Raw genomic sequence first — 18,206 nt, forward strand, 5'->3', positions numbered from 1 at the left:
TAGAACATTCCTCAACATCTCAGCGTACTTATCTCTTTATAGGAAAAAGTTTTTATCATTTTAAAATTTATTCTATAATTTGTACTTTCTTAATCTGAAATGAACCTCATGACATACATCTTTTATATATCTCAAGCTCCCACTGCAAGTTTTGATAACAGTTTACTTAAGACAGTGCTCATAAGGCTACATAACACCTTCATAAACCCATCCTGACAACCTACATAAACATTCAGAAAGGATTTCAGTAAAGACTTTGATAAAGACTGATTTCAATAACGTATGCATCAAAAATGACATAACAGCTGAGTCAAGTGACATAGATTTTTTTTGTTGACATAGAATTACGTTATAACACTTGCACTGGAGTGTAATAACTATCTGTTACCGGTTTCAGTCTCAGTGAACTCCTGGTACATTAGAAGCATACGATAGTGTCATGCATTTGTAACAAAACTCAATTTTATTCCAGCTGGAAAGTTAATTTGCATAACATACATAACATAGCTATAAGTCTGCATAACAGTCTTATGAATTATTAAATTAAACTCACTATACTTAAACAATAGAGAATATGTATGCTATCATTAAAGCAGCATGATATTGCTAAAATGTTCATAAAAATCCTATGCAACTCATTTTATCTGTAAAAAAAAAAAACAAGAGTAAATATAACATACATAACTCTCTTATTACTGGTTATGAATGTGTAATAAAGTGTCTTAACGCACCACTGTTTCAACAATATTCTATATTGCTTAGCTAAGGTGTAACGTCAACATGACATCCAAGTTAAAAAAGCAGTCTTTATGACACTGATGCCAGTTGCAATAAGTGTTTAAGGAATGTTTATGAAAGTTATGTCAAGTGTCATGAAGTGCTTATATAGTCCTAATGTCAAAACCTTTACTATGCAATAGTGTTAAACAGAAGATGTTTATATGTCAATGTTATCACCAACTTTCCAGTAAAACTCACTTAGCAAGCTACATCACGCCAGCCTTATGACTCTGACAGTGATATTTAAAGTCAGCTGTCATGAGACGCTAATGTATATCAGTTTATAAAGTGTCATAACACAACCCTATCTCAACAAAGTTCTAAATTTCTTGGCTCAGGCATAATGTCAATGTCACCCCTAAATCAAGGAAAGCAGTCTTTACAATGCAGATGCCTGCAGGAATACACCTTTATAAGTGTTTGTGTAGGTGTTTGTCAAGTGTCATGAAGTGCTTATGTAGTGCTAATGTCAACAGCTTCACCATATAATGTATGTTAGTCCATAAAGTGTCAAAACACACCCCTATGTCAACAAAAATCTCAGCTAGTTGACAAAAGTTATATCAACTTCACATCCACACTAAAGAAAGAAACATTTATGCCAGCTGATGCCTGTTGGAATAAGCATTTATAAATGGTTATGTAGGTGTATGTCAAGTGTCATGAAGTGCTTATGTAGTGCTAATGTGTATTACTATCAAAACCTTCACTATGTAACCGTGTTAAAAAGAAGATGCTTGTATATCAGTGTTATACCCAACTTTCACATCACAATGTATGTCAGTCTATAAAGCGTCATAACACCACGTCATGTCGACAAAATTCAAAATTACCTGACTGACCTGGGGTTACATCACCTGATATCCAAGTTAAAGAAAGCAGGCTTTAATCTTTAAACGATGCAGATGTTGGAATATGCCTTTATAAATGTTTTTGTATGTATATGCCAAGTGCTTATGTAGCATTATGAACACTGTTCGTAAGTAAAGTGTTACCTGACTTTCTGAAGTGATTATAAGTCAGTATGTAAAGTGTTTAATATATACATTAAACAAAGCAGGTCATGCTGCTATTTACTCCGGAAACGATGAGTGTATTGTCCGTCTTACTTGTAAACAGGGAGCATGATGGGTAGTGGAGCGGACAGGTGAGGAGCGATTTCCAGAAGGTTAGCGCGCTCGTGTAGTGCCTCTTTCACCATCATGTACTGAAGTAAAAGAAAAAAAAGTGCACATAAATAGATGTTTGGTGTAGATTAAAGCCTCGCCTAAGAACCGGCATCATTACATGCACTGATTTGTTGTAAACGTATTGTTTTTATGTGTTTTACTGATTTGTGTTTTAGATTTTATATCAGAAAATGAAAAAAAAAAAAAAAGAGTAAATATAGTGTCCTTCAGTTAAAGAAATCTGAATCCCTGGCAGTCTGGTCTTAATAAAAGTGAAACATTTTTTCAGGACAGTTGATAATGGAAAAATCTGGCAATCTTGAGGAATTAAAACTGAAATTATCTTTAACACCTTCGTGAGATGAGTGTAAATATGGAGAAAGTTTTATCTGTAAGTCAGTTTTACTTTTGAACTTAAGTCACTGAAGCTGAATACAGGGTTTAGATCAATTTTAAATAAAGTCTTCTCAAGTACTGCTGACTTTCTTTCTTTTCTGCTCCAGGAGAGACGCACGAAATGTCAATGTCCTCGATTGCGCCTCATCGCAATCGCTTTTTTTTCTAACATGCAGGTAAATGGGGTAAAAACCCGAGGACCTTCACCTGTTCGTAATCTAGCTTCATGATGGCCTTCTGCAGATAGCGCACTCCTCCGTGGATCAGCTTGGTGCTCCTGCTGCTGGTGCCTGATGAGAAATCGCTCCTCTCCACCAGGGCCGTCTTCAGATCTGCGCAAGGAGGAGGACGAGGAGGAGGAGGAAGAGAAAAAGGAGGGAGGAAACAGATTAAGTGGCGCACTGGCATTTCGAGCTCCCACGGCTCCAAATATTTAGACTGTGCTCGGTGTCATTTTCATACGGATTTCCCTACTGTCTGTAATATGCATGAGGACGGAAAGATCAGAGCATGCATATTGCATTCGGCCGGCGTCGGCTCTATATTGCTTTCTGAAGAGGCTCGGGTGACAATAGAGGGACATTTTTATTCATTATCACCCAAAAAACAGGCAAGATCAAGTTTTAGTAAAACGTTTAAACCATTATTTAAATATCAGGACGAAATGTAGACAAAGGTAAATGATGATCTCAAACTAAAAAAAAAAAAAACAGTGCGAGTCACGTTCGTGAAAATCCTGCAAATTAAAGTTAAAGACGAGTTAAAGAAGAACTTAAAGAAGAGCAAAGCCATCAGTGCAGAAAATACTAATTCTGATATTACTAATTTTTTTTTCAAATCTTTTTTTATGAACTAAAAATAAACTTTTTTCAAATGAAACCTTTAAATCTTTAATCTACAGTCTTTAGTTAGGTGACGCATGCAAAAGTAAAATTCAAACACTTTTTTAGTGCAAAATTATTTTTAATGGCAAAATCTATGTATAAAATCATTTACACGCTACACAAATTTTATTTTGGTTTCCACAAAACAATTATTTTGGTCTTTTTTTTGTCATTTTTTTTTGTTACATTTTACAAAAACAAAACATGAATCTACAGGCTAAATCCACTGATTTCTATTATTATTATTATTATTATTATTATTATTATTTAAGCACTTTAGTTGATTATCATGGCTGATTTTTAGACGTTTTCACGTTTAATGCAGGTAAATATTTACGCTCAATAAACATTCACTATCAGTTTGTGATTTTATAAAAAAAGAAAGTTAAATAATGTTATTTTAAGTTATCTACAGGACGTATAATGGAATTGTTTCAGTACGACTGCTCCGCTTTGTAATCGGTTGGCTAAATTAAAAAAAGTTTTAAAAATAAAATAATTTTCATTACACTTAATTTTTGCTAATATATATATATATATATATATATATATATATATATATATATATATATATATATATATATACACACAAACAGATTTTATTATATATATATATATATAGATATATATATATATATATATATATATATATATATAAAGTACTGTGTACTTTTTTAGTACAAACTTTGTTATAGATGTTTATTTTCTGACTTCTACATTATTGATTCAGTACAAAAACATTTTAGATTCCAAACATTAGTTTTCCAGCACAAAATGAAATGTTAGAGAAAAATGTTTGTATGTCAGTAAAGAAAGCAGCAGATTCCATAAGAGCCACTTTTCAGATAAAAACATAATGAAGGCTGCTGGGTTTCGCTGCAGAAATAAGAAGCGAGTCGACAGTCAAAGTCTCCAGAAGAACTGTGGCTGCTTCTGCAAGATGCTCAGTAACACTTCCAGCTCATTTCCTTATAAAACCTCAGATTGTACCTCAGATACTATATATATTTTTTTAAAGTGAAGGATCGTCACACCAAATATTGACTTTGTTTCATTTATTACTGTTTACTGCTCTTTATAGTATTTTATTTTAATGTAGAAACATTTAATTTCATTATTTTTGAAGGCATTTTTGCTCTACAGCATTTCTTCGCATGTGCAAGACTTTTGCACAGAACTGTATACATAAATTTTTTTGGTTCTTGCCTGGATAATTAATACACATGGAAAATTTATAGATTTGAAATTATGATAGTAAATGTTACTAAATGTTAATGAGCGCAAAGGAGTTACAAAATCAGAGCTCCAGTTATTTACAAAAAAAAAACCAAAAGAAGTGAATTTTTTAAGATCTGTATGAACCGTGCACATGTGCGAATCTTCTACTCTGACTTGTTCGTGTCAATTGTACCGGATTTAAAAGCTAAAAATAAAGTTGCTCTCACTGCGTGTGACTGCGTCTAAAGCGCATCCTGATCCCGTAGCTCCGCCCCCCACCACCAACACGTCGAATTCGGGCGTGTTCTGCAGCGCGGCGAGCTGTTCCTCACGGGTCGGCAGTCTGTCCTCAAACGGCATCTTCAGCTGCCCTTCTGCCTCCACGTACGCCAGCCGAGCCTGATCACGTTCAAACACAACATCTCAACAAACAAGCATGAACTGACTGAAATGTGGGAAGTTAGGGCAATTAAAAGGTTGTCGCATGCAACATTAATCAATTAATAATCCCCCCCCCCCCTTTCCTCGCCCCGCAATAAAACAAAGTGATAGAGGAAGTTAAACAGGTTAATGTTCAGGCTAGTTAGCATGTTAAGCTATCCACTCAGTGTGAAATGTTAAAAAAAATAAGGTTCTTAAAAATGATCAAAAATCAACGCAGAGCTCCGAGGAAAACTGAAATCTTCTAAAACAACTGAACCGGAAACAGTTTACGACTGTATATATCTCTAAAAATAGATTAAAAAAATAAAACCTAATACTATTTTCACCCAGTTTAATCATTAATCATTACCAGTTTCCACCTGGCTAATGACGAGTTAGCCTATTGATAGCTAGCTTGCTAAAACTCTATGCAACTAGTTTGTAAAATATAATAGGTAGCCTACTACTAGCTTGCTTGGCTACTGTTTTAGTCATTATAATAGTTAACCTAATGCTAGCTAGCTTGCTAGCGACCTTGGCTACTGGTTTAGCCACTATAATAGTTAGCATAATGTTAGCTAGCTTGCTAGTGATGTTGGCTGCTAATTTAGTCAATATAATAGTTAGCCTAATGTTAACTAGCTTGCTAGCAACCTTGGCTAATCGTTTGCTAGCTTGCTAACGACCTTGGCTAATTGTTTTGTCAATATAATGCAGTAGTCAGACTAATGTCAGCTAGCTTGCTAGCAAGCCTGGCTAATGGTTTGGCAATATTGTAGTTAGCCCAAATCATTAGCTAGCTTGCTAGCAACATTGGCTACTGGTTTAGTTAATATAATAGTTAGCCTAATGTTATCTGTCTTATTATTGACTCTAGCTATTGTTTTACACAATATAATTGTTAGCTAGCTTGGCTACTGGTTTAGTCATTTTAATAATTAGCCTAATGTAAGCTAGCTTGCTAAAAATGATGCTACTAGTTTGCACAATGTATCAGGTTGCTTACTATTATTAGCTAGCTTGGCTCTGATTTATTGGTTAATTAGCTCGCTTGTCTGAGACACTAGCTGCTTATTTATACAGTATAATAGGTAGTGTGTAGCTAGCTAGCTTGCTAGTCAACCTGGCTAAAGGGTTACACAGAATAATAACCTAATGTTAACTAGCTCGCTTGTTCTTTTTTATTACAGGGCTTAGTAGTTAGACTAACATTATTTAGCTTGCTAGCCTAAGTTCAACAGCTGCTAAATACGAATGTGGGAATTAGTTACAAATAGAAGTGAAGTGATAGAAATAAAACCCGAAATAATCCACCATTTTAAACGTCTGACTCATTTCCAAATCCCACATGCACACACACACACACACACACACACACACACACAAGACTTGAGTAAGTTCTCAAAGTCAATATTTTTAAGAAGATGAAGCGTGTGTTTGTCTCATGGTGTCCTCAGTAAGGAGCCAAAAAAAAAAAACCCCTCAAAAAAATTCAAATTAAGACAAGACAAGATGCGGGAAAGTGAGATATCGAGCGATATTTAGTCATAATGGAACGTTTTTATTCATTTTGTCGTTAGCATTCGGTCTAAATGATTACATCAATCTTTCCCCCGAAAGCCTGCGGGGTGCATTTGACTTGCAAATGACCAAATGAAGCCAGACATTTGCAATTTAGACCGTAACAGCATGTAAAAACAAGATTCAATAATTAGTGTCTGTTTCCAAGGACGGACATTTTATTTAAAACATCCACAGACAATTAAGCGAGAGGCTGTCCTGCAATCACGCCTGCGAGTACACGGAGGCAGCGACGAATTTCATGCAAATACGCAATCGGCCACCGCCGAGCGACACTTAGCCAGATAGCCAGCTAGTGTGACAGTGCCCTTGCCATAGAGGAGACAAACACACACACTCACACACACACACACACACCGAATTAACATCACAATCTCAAAGATTAGTCTCTGACACATGCATGATTGCAGATTAATTTTTAAAAATCAAAATCTTTTTTTTTCTCTTCTTTTCGTCTTTCCTTCAGCTTACCCATTTAGGCTGCGTTGTTGAGGGAATGCAGGATGCAGATGAATGAATAAACAGATAAAAAAAAAAATAAACATCAAGAGACAGAACAAAAGTTTGTGTTAATGGGAAGTTGTGAATGTGAACGTAGCGTGGTGTTTTCACCCACATGTAGAGCTCAGTGATTAAAGCGAACATCTCGGTGGAGACTTTTAGACGGAACTGGACGATTAGTTTTGCAGGACCAGTTCAGATTAAATAGTCTTTAAAACCTTTTATATAAATATTAAAGTTGATGCCTGTGTATCAAATTATTAAATAAATTAATATACAAAGAAATAATAACCTAATTAATAAAGCTAGTTATCCTGTATAAAAAAACAGAGGTAGTTATCATGTTAAATAAATAAACAGTTATTTTGTTAAATAAATAAATCTAGTCATAGAAAGAAAGAAAGAAAGAAAGAAAGAAAGAAAGAAAAAGAAAAGCTAGTTATCATGGCAAATAAATAATAATAAATAATAATAAATAATAATAAAAAATAATAAATAAACGATAAATAAAGTTATGATAAATAAATAAAGGTAGTATTATTTTTTAAAATTAACAAACAAGTAAATTTAGTTATCATGCCAAATAAATCAATAAAGCTAGTTAACACACTAAATAAATAAATAAATGAATGAATAAATAAATAAATAAATAAACAAACATTTATCGTTTTAAAGAAATAAAAAAGCTAGTTATAGAAAGAAAGTTATCATGATAAATAAATAAATAAATCTAGTCATAGAACGAAAGAAAGAAAGATAGTTATCGTGTCAAATAAATAAATCAATACAGTTCTATTTAAATAAATAAATATTATTTATTAATAAATAAGTGACTATGATCTTGATATCAGACACTTTGCATGCCGTGAGCGGAGCATCTGAGGCTAAGAAGTCAAGTCCTAAAGCATAATGCACTGCTTGCCAAATATAATGCCAGCGAAGTAAATGTAGTATTAAAGGTGTATAAATAATGAAAAATTCAATTTTAATCAACAAAAAAAATACATAACTTTGCAACAGGGAATGAAACAGGTTTTTGTTCACCAGGCTGGCTGTGGCTTGTTACATCTCCATCAGTGACCTTTCTTTAAACCCTGACACACAGCTCCGCTTTCAAAGTGAGAGATTCTCAAGTCTTTTTGAGTCATGAATCAAATGTAAAGTTACTGAATACGTGACTGGAGTCCGAGTCACATGACCTGTAGTGAAAATGCAGAAGACTGGCGCTGTATGTGTACTGAAAAGCAAACAGTGACACAGCTTTAGTCTGACAGTGAGGTTTGAGTTTAAGCGTCTAAATAGCTGAGGAACACAAAGATCCAGTAGTAATCTCTACGTGAAAAAAGCAGCACTGCCTTGCGTTCTTTTTTTTAAGAAAAAAATACTGGGGCTGGTACTTTCATTTCCTTTCAGGAACCATCAAATGCTGACGTGACAAGAGCCAGGCTTGCCGCAGTAGCACGCAACAGAGAAATGATTCAGTTACCTCAAACAACACGAAACACTTCTGTTTGCGAAAACTGACACTGTTCTTTCATCAATCCACTCTCATTTAACTGCATGTTGACAACATTATGCAGCTCCTTGGCAACCGAATGCTTGAGAGGCCGTAATTCTCTCATTCCCCGGAGTCTGATCCGGAGCACCGAACACAGGAGGATAATGGACAAAAACGGTTTGTGACGGATTTGAATAGCTGATGAGAGAGTAAATCAGGACCCCCGTTGGTCTTCAAGAGTGTGTGCGAGCCCTGTTTTTTCCCCCTTCGTTTGTTTCCGAAGGCCTTGTTGATTATCTTAATCTACTTGACCTTAAGTTATTTAGCGCAGCATCCAGACGAGATGAGACCTTGCACCCCCTAGGGCTCTTGCCAGTCTAAACACAGGTACATTGTGATGAGCGCTGCAGTCCCTGGTGGCTTGAATGGGGATGAAATTGTTCATGATTTCATATTCAAGTGAGGAACAATTTGTTTGGTATTCTTTAAGTACCGTGTTCCTTCGACAAATACGAGCTGATGATAAGACAGCGGTGTTAAGAGCGAGGTCCGGAGAATAACAGACGCCTGTCTCGAATCACGTAGCATCTCTAAGGCTTTTCTTGTGTTTCCATTTATTTTCTGCTGTCTTGTAAGAACTTAATTCATCATTATACCACAGCGCTGTTTAATTCTGGGTTCTGATTGGTCAGAAGGTCAGCAGCTCTGACTGTAGTTTGTTCTAATGCCTTAACGTTCAGTCCTGCAGACTCTCAACTTAAACATACGTAATTGTTTAAGTTAGTAATAGTGACATTTTCTATAATGAGATGTTTATTTAACATTTATGGAAGGAGTCTCCAGTGTCAGAGCTTTGTAACAGTCAGGGGACGGAGGAGTTTACGCTTTGTGCCTTCTCTGTAACATGATAAGCTGCATGTTTTTTTTCTATGTTTTTATTAATGGCAGGTACATAAAAAAGAAAGGCTGGTAATGGAACAACTGTACATAGCTGCTATAAAGTATGCACGAACAGGAACTGACTTGTTTTGTGGACATTCCACAACATTAAATGCAAATATAAATGTATAAAAAGCACAAAAAGCTGCGGTATGTGAAGAATAAAACTGTGGTATGTGAAAAACAAAAAACCCTTAGGGTTGTGCTGTTATACGTGTCGTCAGAGTAACTCTGCGTCATCATCGATTATTTTTCTGATAACAGCACGACACGGAGTGTTTTATTCCTCACACACAATCAATCCACTATGCTTTCTGTCATTGTTTAACATGATATACTGAAAGATAGCGTTTGGTTGTTAATAAATATCTAATAACTCATGCTAATGTTTAGTTTTTTTTTTATAGTTATTTGACTTCAGATTCTTGTAAGTATGGAGGAATATTACAGAAGGTGCACAAAAGCAACACATTCCTAAGTTAAGATCAGACATGTAGTGAAACGAGTTGCCCGGAGATTCAGCCACTCCTCCTCCTCCTCCTCCTCCTTCTGCTTCTCCTGCTGCTCTCTGAACAAAACCCTTGAGTCTGACCAAACTTGCTCCAAACTGGTAACAAAAATCTGCTTTTATACTTAATTACATTCATCCTGGTGCACAAAATGTTTGACATTACACAACAAAGCAATGCACCTATTGGAGAATGTGACTCATTTTTGTCCAGGGAGATTATATTATACCATATACTATAATTTATAACACTATCATACCTCTGTCATAAACACTTACCTGATTCCTTCTGTATTCGATGAACTGTGATAGGCCAAAGGCTGTGGCTATGGCTCCGCCCCCTATCAGAGTCCCTTTCACTGCTTTCCGAAATGCCATTAGTCCCTGGATAAAGTTCAATAAAACCATTCAATAAAGTATAACGTCAGAGAATCAGGATTTCTTTTTACACTTTTCTAATCTATAAAGTAAACACATGAGACATTCACTTCACGTTGACGTCTCGAACAAAATACAGTGGAATCGACTTAAATCTTTAAAAAGTGAAAATAAAGATGTCAAAAGCAGAACAATAATAAATATGATGCATTACAAGGTCCAGTATTTAGGCATCAATAAAATAAATATAAATATAAATATAAATATGAATGAGATGTAAAAGGAATTATAAGTGTTAATAACTAATGAAGACTGAATACCAAACGTAATGGAAAATGAAATGAGGTTTTGTTGAATGTAAAGCAGTTATTCGTAGGAGTTCCAAATTTCTAGAGCCTACACTTTGAAGAAAAAGGATAAGATAAACTTTGATTAATCCTCGTCGGGACATTAAAAGTATTACAGCAAAATGATAGTAAGAATAGATAAATAATTATAAATGATAAGTACACAGACTGAAAGATAACAACACATCTATATGCAAATGAGTGCAATTAATTTTGTCCTATCATCTTCCAAAGCTGAGATACTGTATACTATAGTATAGTATAGTATAGTATAGTATAGTATAGCTCACCATAGTAAATCAAATAAATATAATATACTACAGTATGGTAGATAAAAAGCTATAGTATGGTATACTGCAGTATAGTATGTTTAAGGGTATAGTATAGTGTAGTATAGTATGTTTGAGGGTATAGTATAGTGTAGTATAGTATGTTTAAGGATAAAAAGCTATAGCATGGTATACTGCAGTATAGTATGTTTAAGGGTATAGTATAGTGTAGTATAGTATGTTTAAGGATAAAAAGCTATAGTATGGTATACTGTAGTATAGTATGTTTAAGGGTATAGTATAGTGTAGTACAGTATGTTTAAGGGTATAGTATAGTGTAGTATAGTATGTTTGAGGATAAAAAGCTATAGTATGGTATACTGCAGTATAGTATGTTTAAGGGTATAGTATAGTGCAGTATAGTATGTTTAAGGGTATAGTATAGTGCAGTATAGTATGTTTAAGGGTATAGTATAGTGTAGTATAGTATGTTTAAGGGTATAGTATAGTGCAGTATAGTATGTTTAAGGGTATAGTATAGTGTAGTATAGTATGTTTAAGGGTATAGTATAGTGCAGTATAGTATGTTTAAGGGTATAGTATAGTGCAGTATAGTATGTTTAAGGGTATAGTATAGTGTAGTATAGTATGTTTAAGGGTATAGTATAGTGCAGTATAGTATGTTTAAGGGTATAGTATAGTGTAGTGTAGTATGTTTAAGGATTAAAAAGCTATAGTATGGTATACTGCAGTATAGTATGTTTAAGGGTATAGTATAGTGTAGTATAGTATGTTTAAGGATAAAAAGCTATAGTATGGTATACTGCAGTATAGTATGTTTAAGGGTATAGTATAGTGTAGTATAGTATGTTTAAGGGTATAGTATAGTATGTTTAAGGATAAAAAGCTATAGTATAGTGTAGTGTAGTATAGTATGTTTAAGGATAAAAAGCTATAGTATGGTATAGTGCAGTATAGTATGTTTAAGGGTATAGTATAGTATAGTATGTTTAAGGATAAAAAGCTATAGTATAGTGTAGTGTAGTATAGTATGTTTAAGGATAAAAAGCTATAGTATGGTATAGTGCAGTATAGTATGTTTAAGGGTATAGTATAGTGCAGTATAGTATGTTTAAGGGATACTGTATAGTTTAAGGGATACTGTATAGTATAGAATAGTATAGTATAGTATAGTATAGTATAGCTCACCATAGTAAATCAAATAAATATAATATACTACAGTATGGTAGATAAAAAGCTATAGTATAGTATAGTGTAGTATAGTATGTTTAAGGATAAAAAACTATAGTATGGTATAGTGCAGTATAGTATGTTTAAGGGTATAGTATAGTGCAGTATAGTATGTTTAAGGGTATAGTATAGTGCAGTATAGTATGTTTAAGGGTATAGTATAGTGCAGTATAGTATGTTTAAGGGTATAGTATAGTGTAGTATAGTATGTTTGAGGATAAAAAGCTATAGTATAGTATAGTGTAGTATAGTATGTTTACGGATAAAAAGCTATAGTATGGTATACTGCAGTATAGTATGTTTAAGGGTATAGTATAGTGTAGTATAGTATGTTTGAGGATAAAAAGCTATAGTATAGTATAGCGTAGCATAGTATGTTTAAGGATAAAAAGCTATAGTATAGTATAGTGTAGTATAGTATGTTTAAAGAAATCTCGTTTTTTTAAGACTGCAGAGTTTGCTAAACTGGAGGAAAAATGCTCAGCGTCATCCCTCTTTTCACTGCTCAGCTTTTCGCAATGACAATTTTAAACTCAAATGGCAAATATTAACAGAGAGAGAGAGCGAGAGAGTAAATCTTAAATCTCAGTTTGGTATCAAAACCAACAGCCTCAGTGTAGAGCAAAAGAATTCCCATAGAACGCAACGATTATCTCCGCTGTCTTCGTTTTTTATTTCACAGTCCACTCCTGGTGGTTTATTCAGTAACCACATCCTCTCCCGGATTGTTTTCCCCCCCAGACATATATTTACATTTAGATTTACATTGACAGCATTTAACAGACGTGTTTATGCCGTGCTCACACAAGCGCCGTTCAGCTGTTGTTTATTAGCTCATTACACAGTGATTAATTATCCAACACTGTAGGGGACTGACCACCGTAGGAGCACAACTGATTTATTCTCAATACAGCAGTGACACTGACATGCTAGTGTGTGTAAAGCCATGGCTCCATCAAACCGTCATGCCGGGATCAAAACCTGACATTTATCAAAGCTAGAGGACTAACACACACTGTGTTTTTTCTACTTATAGTTACATTTAATGTTGTGGAACGTCTGAGAAACAAACTCATGTTATAGCAGCTATAAACAGTCGTTCCTTCACCATCCTCTCTTTTTTCTCACTCATGAAGTTATACTCTAAGATTATACTCATTATACTATAAATAAAGAGTCTTGTAGTGTAAGTGCAGGAACACACACTTTTAATGGTCACTATCGCAACAGAAAAACATTATCATCCGAAAATCACGAGTTCGGATCCCGACAATCCGAAAGCCCTCGAGGGCAAAAACTGGCCGTCCACTCTGGGTGGGAGGGGCATACCTTCTCTCCACCTGTCAATCACAGTCACAGTCACACATAGCCAATCGTGGGAGTCTGTGAGATCATGTATGTGGAAGAAGGAAAGCAGCGCTTTCCTCTGAGTCTGTTACACTGCCCTGTGATGCAGCAGGAGCAGCAGTTCTGAAGGACACAGCTGATTGGTTTCTGTGTCACGGAAGAAGTGTGTGATAGCCTTTGGTAGCTGAGGTATGATAGGGGCGATCTGGCTGCTGGGTGGGAGTTGGCCAAGACTAAATTAGGGAGAATATCAAAGAAAATGTTCTGTGATATCACTGACTGATTAATACTAAGAAGGTATCAACAAATACCAAAAAACATGTAATCCTACTCTGGCAGGGAAAATGGTATTGATGCATCCTTAGTGTAAAGTGCAGTCATGAGACACATCACTCTGTAGTGAGATAAAAACATGCATGCTATTAATCAGTAGTGGTCCATTTGTATTGATGGACAAGTAGAAAGGTGTCCAGAGCAGCAGATGGTCAGTAATTGTACACATATACTGTATAGTGTATACTATATAGTGTATAGCAGCTCTGAGGATCTCCAAACTGTTTCATTTGCCAAAGATTAGACTACATATATATGTATATATGTATGTATATATGTGTATATATGCGTATATGTATGTATATGTGTGTCTATGGCCTGCTCTCCATTTCTCATCCAACCTCTAGTTTATATTTATCTCTTTCACCAAAAGGTCTCCCTTCACATCTGCGAGTCAGTGGAGACCCCGACGTGACCGAACGACAGAAATAGAAAACGTTTGACCATTCAGCTGCCGCTGGTACATTCTCACGCCACGCAGGAGGACCACGCCGTGACTGATCTGAGGGTGTGTGTGTGTGTGTGTGTTATCATTTTTATGACCACTTGTTATCATGCATCCTACGCATGGCTGTAGCATGGTGAACAGAAACATCACGTCATGTAACTGTCTTTATCAGATGTGTAGTTCACTTCCACATATACTAACAGCCTAAAGATTTTGAACACGCAGAGTTGTTTAAGGTTTTGATTTGTGTTTTATGACAGTTTCCTGGGAATTATGTGAGGAAGTAAAGACACAAGTGTAACACTGAATATGTAAATCTTCTCACAGGAGTCTAGAAGGGTGTTTTATTAAAAGTAATTAGTGTAGCTGTTACAGATATTAGACAGTGGTAACACAAATAGATTAGATTTTCTAACTCTAGACCAATGGATCTCAATTTTTTGCATCCAGACAATCCTTTAACTGTAATAATAATTTCTAATCATTTCCTTGGATCCCTTTAGATTTATTTTATAATCCAACTGCTCAAAAATGCAGCTCATTATTTAAATTTATACAACTTATTGAAGTCATAGAGCTTTTTAACTCCGGACTTTATTCACCGACTCATGACGAACTCATGACGTCCAAGTTGCCATTATTTATCAGCCGACTTGTGTGTTTTTGAGTTAGTGAGGTTTAGATTCAAACCATTTATACTCAATTCAGTAATAAATATTTTTAAAAAATCACAGACCCTGTAGTTATGCTTCACAGGCCCCAGGAGATGGGCGATATGATGATATGATATCAATATCGTGATAAATTATGTCACGATACACTTTTCATAGTGGCATTTGTGATATATTTAAACACTTTTTTAAATAACAATAACAAACTCTGGAAATAAATTTGTAACATTTCCAACTTTTACATTCATTATCAATGTCTTTTTTTTTTTTTTTTTTTACAGATTTTTACTACTTTCCCCTCATTTTCCATGTTTAAAAAAGTATCATCAAACTAATCATTATTAAGGTTTATTTTTTTTAAATACATTATTATTTTACGCAGTATTATTTCGCTGGCGGCTTGTTGGAAAGCTTATACATCATGATACATATCACGTATCGTAGAAATGTCCTGTCGTAAATATGTACACGTGATATGATATTTTTGTCATATCGCTCAGCCTGTAATCCATTTCTTAAAAGTTTTAAACAATTCGCTCAAACATTTTCCACCTGCTGCATTTTCCACCTGCGAGAGCAAAAATAACTCAATTGTAGGGTGCGAAACTGTTTATATCTGTCCACTGTGACCGTAAAGCACTTTTGGACTGCACACTTACTGCTTCATACACGAACCAAACCCACTCTGTTTGGTAAATTTGCATGAATTGCAAAGCACACCCAGTCTGTTTTTTTTTTTTTTTTTTTTTAATCAGACAGATATACTTTCAGAACAAATGGATCTGTCCCTTTCCTTTTCGCTGAGGTAGTAGTGCACGATATCTACGTTTCAAGACAAAATATACATTAAAGGTAGAAATGATAAGAGTACCATATCCATTTAGGGTACTTTTTAGTACCCTTTACTCTGAGAACCTTTAAACCCTATTACATGTCAATTACACAATTATTAAAACATCATTAATCATGTTAAACAAGACATTTAAGTTATTTCTGGCCATGCCAAAAATTTTGGCACCCCTTACTTAAAGGGTAGAGCATACTTTCGGGATAAACACAGTGTTTATTTTAACCAGGGCTATTTTTTGCTCTTGTCTTAGATGCACTTATTTATGAAAGGGAAACCTCTCAAGGGAGGTGAGTAAGTGCAAACCTGAGCATCAGGCATGGTCCTGGTAAGAAGCAAGGCTTTAGGCAGCTAATTTCTCTTTTATTCATTACTCTTTTAGTCATTACAGCTCATTATAAACTCATTATAATGAGCTATAAGGTGTGACATAGGGATGGACAAAACATGATACTGTAAAGGCTGCCACCTCTATATCTCTTTATCCTCCCCCTCCCTCTCTCTCTCTCTCTCTCTCTCTTTCTCTGTCTCTCTGTCTCTCTCTCTCTCTGTCTCTCTCTCTCTTTACCCAAAATCTTGACACTTTTAAATATATAAACATAAGAACCAAAGGATATATGTCGTACTTACAGTTAGCCGGATTGCTGAAGCATAAAAGAAGCATAGATAGCTGAAACGACAACGCTGCTTTCAGTCTTTCTGATCCAGGAAGTAGTGCGCGATCACGCTTTGAGTTTGACAGGCACGAGGATGAACCAATCAGAAGGCGACATCCTCCTTCCTGTCCAATCGTCTTTCGGAGAGGGGGAGGGGGCGTGTTCTTCTGACGCACTACAGAATGCAGGGTTGAGAAATGCAGGATTTTTTATGTTTATAAAGCGATAAAAACTGTTATGTAGCTGAGATGATGTGGCTGAGGTGTTGAGGGAAGAGAATGGAGACAAAGGAGGTGTAGCATTGGGGGGAAAAATACAAAAGATATTGATCTTGGTTTAAAAAAAAAATACTAATAATAGATATGTTATGAACAGGTAACAAATAAGTAATTACTAATAAATGCTCACTAATATGTACTTGTTTTCTGAAGCTACTTAAGGTCACTTATACTGTAAGTGTGTATTTCTTTTGTTACTTAAATAGGTAGTGTATTTAAAAATAAATAAATAAATAAATGGATAAATAAATAAATAAATAGTGCTTCATTAAAGTCCCATTAAAAAATCTGAATAAAAGAAAAAACCCTAAAGGTGGAAAAGACTTTTTGTTTTAATTATAGGTGTGGCAATAAATAAATAAATAAATAAAAAGTCCACTTAAAATGTGAAAACATTACATGTGAATTATACTCATGTGGCTTTTCATCATGTGAAAAAAAAAATGTGGAATCATTTGTGGAAAAAAATGAAGGAAATAAAAGCCATACATGTGAAAAATTAATGTAAAATGTGAAAAATAAATGAATTGTGAGGAAATATAAAATATATTCACATGACCTGCACACACACACACACACACTCACACACACACACACACACACACACACACACATATATATATATATATATATATATATATATATATATATATATATATATATATATATATAAAAATGAAAAATAAAGCCATGGGAATTTGAATTTGAATCATGTGATTAGTCATGTGACTTTCTGTTCCTGTGACTTGTGTAATGACATCATGTGAATTATGAATCTGCATGCAATATACATGTGAAAAATGCATGAAATGAGGTGTGTGTAAAAACTACAAAGTTGTGAGACTTTGAAAGAGGTGTGAAAGAAACAAATAAGTACAAAAAGGGTATTTCAAGGTTCAAATTAAGCAATCTCAGTGACGATCAATAGCACTGTAGTTCATTTATGTATTTACTGATTACTGACCTTTGAGAGTGTAGACCGTTTTATCTTTAAACCACATAAATGACCAAACATTTACAGGGCTTTATAAGTGACTTATAATGAATTTTCATGACATTTTTTTATTTATTACAGATTTGGGATGTTCAGAAGAACAGGTGTGACACAAAACAACTTTGCATTGTTGATGTTTTTCCTCACACGGGTGTCTTCTTGCTCCAGCGTTGTACGCCGGGTGCAGGTGAGCTCCTGAGCTCAGCACGGTTCATGGGGTATCTCCTGCTGACGTGACTGCTGACGCGATCCACCACAGGCTGAACAAAGTAGCCTCTGTCAGCTCGGGATTCCCTCTGCACAATGGACAGCCTTCAGCTCGACACTGTGCCAGGGCTCGGATTAAACAACATCCCAAATTACTGAAACTTCCCCTAAAACGTGATAGAGGCACAGCAGACAATCACGTCATTATTACGTTTCTGATACAAGGGCTATAACCTACTTCTGTTCTGAACAATGAGCCATGGGAAGGCCTAACCACACACAC

At 35.0% G+C, this 18,206-nt stretch overlaps 1 protein-coding gene across 2 annotated transcripts in view; it reads right to left on the reverse strand.

The window, feature by feature from the left end:
- gpd2 (glycerol-3-phosphate dehydrogenase 2 (mitochondrial)) overlaps positions 1 to 16,528 on the reverse strand; it is a 38,828-nt gene extending 22,300 nt beyond the window's left edge. Inside the window, exons 1-5 of one of the 2 annotated variants that reach the window (XM_026933315.3) lie at positions 16,419 to 16,528; positions 10,177 to 10,281; positions 4,675 to 4,846; positions 2,553 to 2,677; positions 1,890 to 1,987 (exon numbers count right to left, since the gene is read on the reverse strand). In XM_026933315.3, coding sequence (XP_026789116.1) covers positions 1,890 to 1,987; positions 2,553 to 2,677; positions 4,675 to 4,846; positions 10,177 to 10,275 — 494 coding nt within the window. In that variant the 5' untranslated portion in view covers positions 10,276 to 10,281; positions 16,419 to 16,528. Of the gene's footprint in view, positions 1 to 1,889; positions 1,988 to 2,552; positions 2,678 to 4,674; positions 4,847 to 6,922; positions 7,249 to 10,176; positions 10,282 to 16,418 lie in introns of those variants that run through there. The other variant, XM_053229829.1, reaches the window with a different exon arrangement.
- Between the last annotated feature and the right edge of the window lie 1,678 nt (positions 16,529 to 18,206).

The sequence above is a fragment of the Pangasianodon hypophthalmus genome, chromosome 2 (genome assembly GCF_027358585.1).
Source record: "Pangasianodon hypophthalmus isolate fPanHyp1 chromosome 2, fPanHyp1.pri, whole genome shotgun sequence".
Taxonomy (NCBI): domain Eukaryota; kingdom Metazoa; phylum Chordata; class Actinopteri; order Siluriformes; family Pangasiidae; genus Pangasianodon; species Pangasianodon hypophthalmus.